Here is a 13,136-nt window from a genome sequence, read left to right as displayed (position 1 = left end):
TCTTTACAAGTAGTATATTACCTTTTCAGAATTCTACCAAAACATCATGCTTTTTTTAAAAATAAACAGTAGTAATACATCCATAATGCATAAGAATATCCTATCCACTAGACCCCAGAAAACACCCCCTATATGAAGCGTGCATATAACAATATGCATTCCAAAATAAACTTCAAAGCTACTGTTCATCTATGCACAGTATCTCTAGATAGCAGTTTCATAGACACTCAGGTAAGTCAGCCCCCACTCTCAACAGAAGGTAAGTCTGATGGTGCTGATGTGGTGCAGTTCCACTCAGGCTTACTATGACACAAGGCTACACTGCCACAAAGGGCAGCATCTCTCCTCCAGACATTTTACATGAGCAGGGTCGGCTTACTGATCCACCCTACCTCTACCCTAGCTCTGCAAAGCAAGAAAGCAAATAATTGTTCACAAAACAGGCCTAAACGTCATTAATGCCAGCACAAGATAGTGAACAATCAGAGAGGGGTAGGAGAAGGTGGCAACACTCCTTCTGATGACAGTCAACAATTATATAAACAAGGCAAGCATGAAAGCAATAGTGCTAGACTATTTTCACATGTCCGAATTTTAACACCAGTAACTGCACATTAAGAATCCAGAAAGCACCAACAACTCCAGTGGGCTCTCCAGTCTTTCACGGTATTCAGGAAGACATTCTTCTGCAAGAACCTCGCCCTCTAGCAACCACCTTCAGCTCAAGGCTTTCCAAGGAACATAAACGGTCTTAAGTATTATCCTCTTCTCAAATCCAATCACAGACTTAACAAACATCTAACTGTTACACTTACAAAAACATGGAAGATCCACTTTTGTACTTCCAAACATCAGAAAAATAAGACTCTTAGTTGGCTATAGTTACCAGTTTTTAAAGACTGCTGCAAGCCTCAGGTTACTAAACAAAGAGAATACCTGTTAACCTGACAATGAAGAGTAGGAAATTTTCTTTAGTAAACCGCTTAGTTTTAGACAAAAGCACACAGAAAGAGCTTTCATTTTGAAAAGCATTTCTTCTGTCTTAAGCAGTAGTCTTCCAAACATATCTGTGCAGTCCTACATTTAATAAACATAAAAAATAGAGGATGCTACTATGGACCAAGGACAAGACTGTTCTGAATTTCACAAGCACCTAACTAGCACAAGACTGACAATCAAACTGAACAGCAAGGAAGGTCAGGTTATGTCCATTATATCAAGCGCTCAATGTGAATGCTGCAGTTTTGACAACTGTCAGGTTAGAAAGCTCTAGCAGATGAAACAGCTCAACCTTTACCAGTCATCTATAGCCTGACCTGGTGAAGTCATGGCACTCCGTATTCACATTCATTCAATTTTTATCACTAGTTCATTGCACACAACAAACCTGAAATACTACAAAAAGAATTCAAGCAAGCAAGCAAAGTGGTAAAAGACAAGTAACACATTCCATTTCTTATCCCTCAAGTTACCTAATCCCTTCTGATAACCACATTTTATCATCACCACTTTAATTACTCTAAACTTAAATTTCAGCATTCCTCCCTGCTTATGCATTTGAAATTTATATGTAGATGCCGACAAGCAAATATGCTTATCATATTTGCTTTAATATCAACAACATTGATAACAAATAAGTTACCAATTGTTAAATACAAAAAGGTTTTACATTTATATAAATACCTTTTATTTTAGCTTAGTACTACCTGTTCCAACTTTACGCAGGTTTTCTTCAGAGGTGGATCTATTTGTATCTTCTGATCCAAGATCTTTTTTCTGACCACTGGAGGTATAAACTCTCACTTGACTCATCAACTGCACAGGCAGACGATTGCATGGCAGAATATAAGTCAGACTCCCGTTTTTCATTGAAGTGTGCCATCCTAACACCAGGAGGAAAAAAAAAGATGTTTCAGGCAACCATTTTGGAAAGAAAAAGAAGGGAAAGTGGTTCAGCTATACCAGCTTAAGCTAGCTTTTATGTACTGATCTGTGCTTATTTTACCCATGCTTAGGCATTACAAAATGGGAGTACACAGCATGCTTTCACTGCTTCCCTTCAAATACCCACTTTTAAACTTCATTTTAACACTAAGGTTTTTCCCCATACAATCTGGTATGCACTTTTTCCAAAGACCTCTCAATGACCTTAAATGGGTTAAAAACAAAAATGATACGAAGTTATTTGATAAGATTGGCTGATACATTGTCCTGTTCTAGTCACACTGCCTCAAAATCTTTAAAAAACAAATACTGATAAAAGAACAAATACAGACCACTACAAAACTATAAGCCACCGCTGTCATTTCATTTCGCTCTGTGTACACTTTGTACAAACCACAGCTTGTGGTTTGCACACAGCTCATAAATTCAGAAAAACTTAACTGTGTGCATTACACATTAAGAGTTGTATACAGTACAGGCCAACCTGTATTAGCAACCAGTTTCTTTTAGGCAGCACAAACACTTCTGTAAAGAGGGTATATAACTCCTCCAACCACAAACACAACAGGCAAACTGGCTGCTTTGGAAAACACTCATTAAAAGAATAAATAAAATCAAAAAAAGTTAAGCAATGCCAGTAAATCGAGTCATGCAAAGTATGACGAATGATACATGAATAACACACCTCTCACAAAATGGTAGTATTTTATAAAACTGTTTATTCCATAAAAGTCTCAACAGCTTTTATTTTAGTCCTCTACAGTACTGAAGCACCTGCATGCGTGCATGCACAATTTGGACCTTATAGAAGAACAATTTCACCAACAAAAGTCAGATCCGCTCTTACTATTAGTTGTTGCCAATGTGACAAAAGCCCAGAAAAATCACCTCATCCCAGCTCAGCAAGCTTACTGATCACAGCTCATAAAACACCACAATGAATACATGGCACAAGATGAGCACTATTGTTTCCTAAGGTTTGGTGATACTGGAATGGCTGAAAAGGTAAACTTGATCAGCGTGTTTAGAGGATGTTTTTCCTACTAATGCACACATACACAAGCAATCATTAAAGAAAAAGGGTATTTGCTGCAATTCAACCGTAAGTGATTACATGAAGAGGGACAAATATGGTCAGACTGAATTCCGTGGGATCTGTGGCCTAAAGCCAGGGCCCACCTCGCAGACCAACACAAATGCTGTCAGACCACGCTTGGTTTTACAGAATCACTGCAAACCAACCCCAACGCGGGCATGACGTGCCAGTTTTACGTAACACCGGGGCTGACCGGGCAGCAGGCCTGCAAGGGGCGCGTGAAAACACGGGCGACGAGGGGCCACGCTGTCAGGATACACCTCACCTGCCGGGCGGTTACGGGTTGGAACATTTTCCTTCTTTTTGAAGCGGATACCGAGAAGGCCGCCTGCGCCCTCCGGCGGCTCCCGGCCCGGGGGTGCCCCTCAGCCGAGGGCAGTGTCGCTGCCCCGAAGGAAAGCCCTTCCCGCCGGTGCGGCCGCCCCAGGCCCGGCGAGCGCCGGCACTGGCTCTGCCCCACGCGGACTCGGGGCTCGGCTGCGGCTTCTTACGGGACCCGACCTAGGAAGACGGGGGCCCGCCACCCCGGCCCGGTCCTACCAGCCCCGGGGGGTGGCGGCAGCCCGCCGGCGCGGCGCAGCGGGCCGGGCCCCGAGGGACTCACCGTGGCAAGCGCGGGGGAGCGGCGCCGCCTGGCACCGCAGGTACAGGCGATAGAGGCCACGGCAGCCCCGCCGCTGGGCGGCCAGGGCCGGCATCATGGCGGCGACGGCCCGCGCAGCCCGGCCGCTCCCCGCCGCACGCCAGCGGCCGGCGAGCGGGCGACGATTCGCATCGGAGAAGCCCGGCGCGGCTCCCGCTGGCCCCGGGCGGCAGCGGCGGCACCCGGGAGGCCGGCGGTGGGCGGCGCCGCGGCACCCGGATGTGCGGAAGGGACAGGGGCCGCGCCCGGGCGCGACGCCCCGCGGCCGCCGCTGACTCACCCGCCCCGCCCGCTGCGCCTGCGCGCGCCGCCTCAGGGCGGCGGGGCCCCGGCACGGAGCGTGTGGCGCCGCGACGGGACGGGCCCCGCCCGGCCTGCAGCGCCCGCCGGGAGCGCCTCCTGCCCCCCTTTACCGCTCGTAACGGAGAGGGAGCGTATACGTGTGCGTAACACGCGTACGCGCGCTACGTTTGTTAGCGCGGGTAAAGACGCCTGACAGTGCGCTGTTGTAGGTAACATCGAAGATGGCCAGGCGGAAACGCGCGCCCCTGCCCTAGGCTCCTCCCTACAGCGCGCCCCCGAACGGGTTCCCGCCGCCGAGGGGGCTGCCCCCGCGCCTCCCTCAGCCCCTCGCCAAGGCCCGGCCCTCGCCTCGGCTCTCCGGCGGGCTTTTTTATAAAAAGTTTTTCCAGAAGAGCTTTGATACTAATTTACATGACTCCGAGAAAAAGTTTCTGGCTTCTTTGTCTTCATTTGCGTGCTGGGAGGAACGCGGGAGCTCGCCAGAAGTTAGCTTGGCAGGGAATGTGAATAATTAATGTACCCGATAGTCCACAAAGCGTTTGATCGCTGAGGAGAATTACTACGGTGCCTGTCTTTCACGTACCAAATTAGATTTTGAACAAGGTTTGCTGGCACGTAGCTTCTTTACCAGGCAGCGAGTGATTAGCATTGCCAATACGAGTTTTCCTAGAAGCCCAAAGGAAGCAAATTAAAATAAAATACTTGCATAAAATAATTAACACTCATCTACCCCGTAGCCCGGTTGCAGCCATAACCTGTGAAGCGGGAGTATTGCAACAGATGCTGTATCATTAGGTACCAGATGCACCACAATAGAGTTAAGTGCTAAATTCACTGCAAGCTGTAGAGTAGCAAAGGTGAGGTCAATTCGCCAGTTTTATTCAAGGTCTAACATGCAGCTGATGTATGTTTTGCTGTCTGCTTGTTTTGGCAAAAGCCTAACAATTAAAAATAAAAAAAAATAAAAAAAAAAAAAAAAAAAAAAAAAACAACAAAAAATGACACACATGAGGTTTAGAGTTCACTTTCCTTTCTTTACATAAAGATCTTTGAAAGAATATAGAAATTCCCGAAACAGTTGTAATTCCTGAAGTCTTTTCTATACTCTAGATGAGACTGTAACTGTTACATTACTTCTAAAAATATTTTTGTTTGTTTCTCATTTCCTATCCAAAACCAAATGGAATTACTAAACTATTTCATATTATTTTATCCAGCTGAATAACTGAATTTGCTTGTCTGGTTTTGTTGTTGTAAATACAAAACAAGAAGGAAAATACTAAAGCTGGAATATCATAGACAGATTAATACTACTGGTGTGGCCGTCAACCAGGATTTACATGATCAAGGGCTCTGCATGAACCACCCTACCAATAAACACTGAAACCTGAGGAAGGCAAAGAACAAGCAAAAAGAGCACCAGTAACAGCCTATTCAGCCTGGGATAGCCAAGTACATAAAACAATTGATAATGAATTACCATGCCTCACAGCACGTAGCTGCAGCATCCTAAGACAAAAATCTCAAATCCTTATTTATGAGCATCACAACCATTAGTTATCAATCACTAGCAATAAATGCAGAAACACCCTAAATTACACGGAACTGATTATGTATTTCAGTACATCCAAACTATATTAAAACAACTTTTTGCCTATGGAGAAGACTACTATATGTAGCCATAGCGAAATGGTGAGATCTTGTTTCTCATTTGGTGACAAAATTTTCATTCAGTATAGCTGGAATTGCATCCTAAGGTTTAATTTTGAATAATAGTTATTCAGTAGCTATTTAAAGCCTGTATTCCATGAAATCAAGCCAGTTTAAAGCAAAAACCATAAAAATAAACCCCCTCATTCACATTCAAGTTGCTAAACTTTGCACTTATAAAAAAAAAATTATATGCCATGCTTGTACAGGGGCTTCTGTGCCATCTGAACCCCTGGCTACAGGACAGAAGTTCTCATACACCTATTGTGTGAAAATCATGATATACTGCTCATAAGCAGAGGGAGGCTAGCTACTATATTGGGGTCATTTCCTCAGGCATCCTTCTGCAAAAATTCTAGAACGCTGTTGTATAAAGCATATTATCCTGTCAGTAAAAACTTAACAGGTTAAGTTGCTTTACCAGGTCCTCGGGGAAAAACAGGGACTTTGTGGGTGCCACTTTTTAAGATTGAGAACCTGCTTTATGGAGACACTTGAAAAGTTTCTTGATCTGTAAGTGGTCCTAAGTAAAGACAGGCAACTTGATTGATATATAGACCTTTGGAAACTTTTTCCCTTGTTCCTGTTTATTTAAAAGTAGTAACTAACTGACTGGATAACTCAAGCTACAACAGTACATTATGATGAAATTCACCAGTGTTACTGCGTAGCTTTGTGTATCATGGATTTCTTGCTAATATACAGTGAAGGATTTTTGTGTTCCTTACATGAAAAATGATGTAATATAAACCCAATTTGAATATTTTTAAATCTGAAATTCATTAAAGATTTCAAGTTCATATAATGGAGGAGACTTGCAATGTCTCTAGACCAGTGGCAAGAGCTGAGGTAATTACTTAATATAGTTTACATTACTCTTTGGGATTCCCATAACATCCTATCTTGTGTGTCTTTCATACAGCATAGCAAGGTTTTTAAAAGGGACAGACTGGTTTGATTTTTGTACTTTTTATGATCCTACACATATCATATACTGCTAAAACCAAGTAAATACGTAATTATAGTTAAAAAAAGTGTGAATACATGGAGTGTCCAGTGATCCCAAAGAGACAAGTTTTTCAGGTGAAATATTTAAATTAACAGAAAAAGAATAAATATTTCACAGCATGCAGTTGCATGAGAGGAACGACTCTTCTGAAGCACAACATGGTGAATCTACAGAAGTCTGCGTAACACCATTCAGTCACATAGATGTGTAAAGTTATTTTGTGGTCACTGGGTCAAAGATCAACATAAGGTAGAAACAGGTATCTTTCATTTCCAGCACGTGGGTGTTTTCAGTTATTCACATGCAGCTCATTCACCTGAACACCAGCGGTTACCTTGGTTTCTTGAACCGTGTGCAGCAGCACTCAACAAGCCCTTTCAACTCCAGTAGCAGCCAGGCAGCTAGTGACCTGCTGCTGCTGGAGCAGCTTGCTGTCCTCTCACAGCACAGGCTGGAAACCGCATCCTTTCCTCAGGAATCCGGGTGATGCACGCCAGTTCTTCTCGGAGGCTAAGCTGACATCAATACTGCAGAATCAGTTGAAATAGGAGTACGAGTACAATAAAGCAGAGGGAGGGAATTCCAGAAGAGAGAAAGGGTATCACAAGAGCAGACGGCAACAGGAGATGTGACAGGTAAAGAAGGAAAGGAACATCAGGACAGGAGAAAGATGGTATAAACTTTGAGGGCTAGAGATTGGGCTAGAGATTGACAGCAGAGGCAGAGATATCATTTGGCCCTTTATTTAGAGTTGAAACACTTCAGGACACCATGTGTTGTCTCCATGGTTTGGAAGCCCTCCATTGCCGCATGTACTTGGTACACACATGAGAACCTGGTAGTAATGCAGCCCCCACCAGTCAGACCTGACAAGAGACTAGGGTTTACTAGGAGTCTAGAGCAGACTTACCATGAAACCAAACTGGAACATGAGAACAATCAGGGGTTTTGCTTTAAAAAAATCCAGTATGGCTCCAATTTAACACTCCAGTGCAGACACTCCTTTTAGCTACCCAGCACTCTGTTTTCCTAAAGGGACATGTTACACTTTCACATTACACTTCTAAAATATTTGCTCTCCCACTGGGGAATGCAGACTCACTTGCCTATCTCAACAAAAATCGATGGGAGTTATACTGGGACACAGGCAGCTACAATCAAATTATGGAGAAGGGAAAGATTCATACAACATATATCCAGAAGTGTGTGCTCCATTGTTATGGAAAAGTACAAAAAATATTTACTGTTCCCGGATCAATAATTCCATACCCACACATGCAGGAAATACTTCTATTGTAAAGCAGCAACATCCTAAGCAAAAAGAAATCAGGATTCTGCTAATATAAATTACCATGCTTTATGACTGCAAGGATTTGACAATAAATGTTTTTAAACAGATCTTTATTATGAGATGCTCTCACAGATCATGGGGTCTTTTAGCATCCCAACAATCATAAACATTTAGACTTGCAAGCGGTTACTTCTTTAAAGAAACCTTAACCATAAATCTGGTTTTCTTCTGATCTCCTTTCTAATGCATAAGGCAGACAAATTCTTGCAAAGCCAAAGTACAATAAATCATGGAGAGACATTATTCTTCTGAAAAATTTAAAGGGGGGAAAAAAAAAAAAAAAAGACTCTCCTATAGCCAATAGGCACATGAAGAGCACATGAAATTACTAAAATGTTGTGCTTCATAGTTGCAGACTGGCCACTAGAGGTCAGTAGTTTGGAATAAAATTAGCACACGGAAGAATGCCAGTTCATTTCAAATGAAAAAAATCGTATTATCAAATTAAACTTCCAGCCTTTAAGTAAGGAAAAAGAATTCTTTAAGGTTAGAGCACTCATCTTTATCCTAAATCATAAAGCTAGTTCAACATCCTTAAACACAATACTAGGTATATAATACATGGAAAAAACTACTCTTTTTTTCTCTAGAGTAATATGCAGACATGCATAGAAACACCAGAACAGCCGAAGCTTTCTGCATCATCAGGTCTAGTCTCCTGCTACTCCACCTGTCCTACAGTCTCGTACATGAACAAATCAAGGACCAGCTTAAAAGCAGCTCAATTCTTCTGCTTGTAAGGAAAAAAAAAATATTATAAAAATGTGAAATAAGTTTGACTAGTACTTTTGAAGTGTATAAAGGCAGGATATTAGAAGCACTTATGTAGCACAAGAATCTTTTTTAAAAAACTATTTCCCTTACAAACGTGTAACACTGCAAAGAGGCAAGGCTGGCAGAGGGCAGGAAGAGGTTTTCTTCATTATAAAGAACAAAGTGTATTAATATATCCCAATGGCAAAAAAAAACAATCAAAATACATGTTTCATTTAGTCATTTATCTGCTGCTTTCAGTATACATACACACCATCAATCCACAGCACACTGATGCAACCAAACATCTGGCTTACCTCTGCCCCAGGAGTGATGTTAAAAAATTTGAGAGAATTAAAAATGTGACTGGAACCACTGGATGCTAAACAAAACACCTGCTGAATTAATGCTTGATGCTGTAACTAGTTTCTAAGGCTTCACTATTTGTCTTACACAATTATACAACTGAAAAAATGCCAGTGGATACAGGATAACTCAGGAAGTCAACTACAGATTTCTATCTGCCATAATGGCTTTCATTTAAACTTAACACTGAAAGGATTCACAAGGATTTTTGTTGTGCTTTAGTTAGAACCTAACAGAAGTTGCTATAGCAGAAAGTATTTTGAAAGGAATTGTAATAGACAAACATCTGTCATCTCAAAACACTGGTCAGATTGTCTAGTTTTAAAAAATTAAATCAAAAATCTTAAAAAGATAAATTACAAATATCATATTCTATACGTGTCTTTACACACAGAAGCAAACATCAGTAAAAAACCCCATGCAGTTGCATATACATCTTCCACTAGATTGCCAATATAAAAAAGTAGCAAAGCAACATAGAAATGTAAAAGCTTAAAAAGTCAAGTAACCCAGTAGCAATATAGAGCAGAGGAAGTGTTTATTTCTCTACTTTTCCACTACAGGAACTTCAAACAGAATGGACAAGAACACGTAATTGCACTGCAGCAGTTTTCCATTTTAAGTAAACCAAGATCAGCATGTCAGCTCTTGCACAACGAGGCAGCATCCAAACGTGCTATTCCAATAGTATTTTCATAGAGACTAGAGTTAGCAATAATTTACAACTAAGAAACTTAAGTGCTATCCATAGGATACTGATGGCATAAACCCATTAATGGTGAGTTTGGGTTTGTGAAAGCAACAGAGCACCAAGTAGGATTTCCAAATCTTTTTACCAGAGCTCAACTCTTCTGTGTTCTCGTTATTCTCCCCATTCTTCCTCCTTCTCCTTCTGTTATATTTCTACCTTTGTGAGAAGTTCTGAAAAGTTAACATTGCTTTAACCCTTGCAGATAAGCTGAAAATCAGAAGCTATAAAGGTGCAGGGTTAATTTTCCTGCGAAATATCTCAACCAAGTGATGCACCACCTTCATCCAACACACTCTTGCTCTTCACATTGGCAAAGATGCATGAGCGAACATTCACAGGAACACACACAGCAATGAAAATACCAAGACCTGCACTCGTTCTCAGAGCCAGGTTCCCCACCCCAGGCAGGAGCCTGGACTGCTGCAACACTTCACTGGCCTCACCAGCAAGACACCATGATCAGGCACATGGAAACCGATAAAGGGAGATAATCAAATTAAGTTAAGAGCAAAATCATGCCTCCTCAGAATACAATCCACACTGCTGCTTCTACAAAACTGCAGCTGGGTGGTGGTAGCCAGCTGCAGCAGAATAAAGCCCACGTGGTTGGCACTGGGGCTGAACAGAAGTCAGCTATGTAATGTGCCACCACAAATGAGCTAAGCCTAGCCCTCGAGAAGAGGGTAACACAAGGCCACACTACTAACACTGGTTTACAGTTTGCTTACTAGTTGCAAAACACATTACTATACTGGTCCAAATGCCAAGTAATCAGGCCCTAGCTATGCCTTGGTTTCAGTTCAGCAGTAGCACTTAGTAAGATGTAATCATAGTCACAAAGTAACCTACTTTAAGATTAAAGGGACAGGACTCCTGCCAAAACACAGGTGTACAGTGTTTCTCTATTAACACCTGCACTGAAAACACAGCAGTACACTGAGCAGACAGATATATTTTTTCACAGGTTCATGTTACATATGCCAAGTATAAAGCAGAATAGCTCCAATGACCATGATCAACTTTTGTTGTGGTTGACATACAACTTAATCTTGCTGTTTCTCTAGACAAAGCAAATGAGAAGCCGCAGTACCTCACTGCATCCTGCACCGGACGGACACACACAAAAACACAACAAAAAAACTCACCCCACAACAGCCAACACACACCTAGAACGTTTAACATGGAAAGCTGTTGGTCAGTAGCGCAAACTTGGAGTTTTGAACTTAAACAAGCACTATTTTGCAACACAACATTAGTAATATTTTAAATCCAGGAAAAAAAAACCTGTGCAATTTGATTTCAAAAACATCAACAAAACCATAGCTATATCAATACAGAAAACAATTTAATTTGTTTCAAAATAAATATTTGACATACAAAGCACATACAGTGAAAAAAGGTCACAAATTACAAATGGAGATACTTGCTCATTCACTGAGAAAAGCCCTTGGTATTTCCAATTTCGTTCCATCAAATTTATCATTCTTGCTGATTTAAGCACAGCACTAAACAAATATGGATCCCAGTGCTCTCTTTCACAGGTACTGGTATGGATAATTTACTGCAGTGATCTAATTTGAAAATCAGTAGGGACCAGTAAATCGCTGCATAAAAGAAAGAGCGAATGAGGTGCTTTTTCCTTAGTGTCAGCAGCCTGTGATTATTATGTTTATTAGATTTTCTTGAAAGAGCTTCACATTTTCTCAAATATGCAGGAGAACTATATTTCCCCTCTGAGCCCTTACATTAGCATTTTGTGCCTCAGTCCTTGAATACAAGTAAAAGATGAATTTTCCAATTAATTTTAGAAGTTTGTACCATCTGGATGGCACAGAGCTAAGCAATGAAACTCCCTTACCTGCACAGTATCTGCCATTATCACAGAGCTGGCTTCTGCAGAAAACTTGGTAAGTAATGCTGACATTTTATGAAAAAGATATTTTTGAATCCACATTTAAGATTAAATTCAATTACATTTTGCTTCCTGATAATGCATCTTTAAAATACAGGATTGCTTAAGGTTCTATCCTTGAAAGGCAATTTAAGACAGCAAGGCCTGAGTCTTCCTGTGATTTTAAGAAAATTATAGCACAAGAGAAGTTACAGTACAAAGATACAGTAACCAATTTCAGTGTGTATATATAGTTTAACCACAAATACTTGTATCGCAACAATTAAAAATTATGGTCAATTACAACAGATCAACATACTTTACTAACATCTAGCATGCAAGTGCTTGCGATCTTATTCTACTGTTATTTTTCCTCACCAGAAAGATGAGGATACCAGGGGCCGTACCTAGCTCTTGCACATGGGAATCAATTTTTGACGTCATTTTAAAAGAACATGCTGTTGTTCTAGCTTAATGGTCTTTTGCTACCCTTAATCTAGGTGCTGTAAGGTACAGTACCTTTTGAAACTGTTTAAGCAGCAGTTAGTATCATTTTGGAAAAAGGACTGAGCAGTCTTATGTGGTGTAGAAACAAATCAGTTGCCTGTGGATGCTTGTCCAACTTTTTTTTTTTTTAAATCTATTTCCTGCTCTGCCATAGCTCTTACATTGCCTCAGGTGAGTGCTCTTTCCTTCCATGCCTCAGTTCCTGTCTGTAAAGTGGGCAAGAAGTGTACTTCCTTAATTAACAAGGGATCTGTACAGCAAGTCTTACAACATGGTGCCTAACAATAAAAGAGGTCCAACACAGACCGTACAAAATAACCAGCTACATTATTTGTTTGGACAGTACTATTACATACATGGTTAGCAGCTCAAAAACTGTTGGAACAAATAGTGGTTCATGATTATGTTAAAAATCCTTAAAACATGTAACTAAATATTAATGGATATTGCTCCCTTTGAACGTCCATCAAAAGGGAACAAAACATAAAACTGACAGCACAAAAATGACAATAGAAGTGTAACAGTAGATAAAAGACAATAAAGAAAAGGATGGAGGCTTTAGTGAATTACTTTGCATGTAAGAAGTTCAAAAAGTGAGAACAGACAAGTCTTATGTCACAGCATCACTTCCACAGCAAGCTTGTGCACAGCAAGGGGTAGGTCTACCCACAGAATCTATGCAAAAGCACTTTTAATTCACAAAAGCCAAGACCATCAAAGACTATGACCAGTGTGATTTGTATCAGTGGAAACAGTTGCCACATTAGGTAGATAACCTTTCAGTGGGACAAAAACCTCTTCTGTTTCGCATT

The 13,136-nt window shown here is 41.2% G+C and overlaps 1 protein-coding gene across 2 annotated transcripts in view; it reads right to left on the bottom strand.

The window, feature by feature from the left end:
• The window catches only part of SLC30A9 (solute carrier family 30 member 9), a 36,071-nt gene extending 32,102 nt beyond the window's left edge, over window positions 1–3,969 (bottom strand). The window contains exons 1-2 of one of the 2 annotated variants that reach the window (XM_055700719.1): window positions 3,645–3,969; window positions 1,707–1,883 (exon numbers count right to left, since the gene is read on the bottom strand). In XM_055700719.1, coding sequence (XP_055556694.1) covers window positions 1,707–1,883; window positions 3,645–3,741 — 274 coding nt within the window. In that variant the 5' untranslated portion in view covers window positions 3,742–3,969. The remainder of the gene's footprint in view (window positions 1–1,706; window positions 1,884–3,644) is intronic. The other variant, XM_055700711.1, reaches the window with a different exon arrangement.
• Window positions 3,970–13,136: the final 9,167 nt, after the last annotated feature.

The sequence above is a fragment of the Falco cherrug genome, chromosome 1, assembly GCF_023634085.1.
Source record: "Falco cherrug isolate bFalChe1 chromosome 1, bFalChe1.pri, whole genome shotgun sequence".
NCBI classification, from domain to species: Eukaryota; Metazoa; Chordata; class Aves; order Falconiformes; family Falconidae; genus Falco; species Falco cherrug.
Note: the sequence above shows the minus strand (reverse complement) of the source record. Positions and strands in the feature narration are given on the sequence as shown.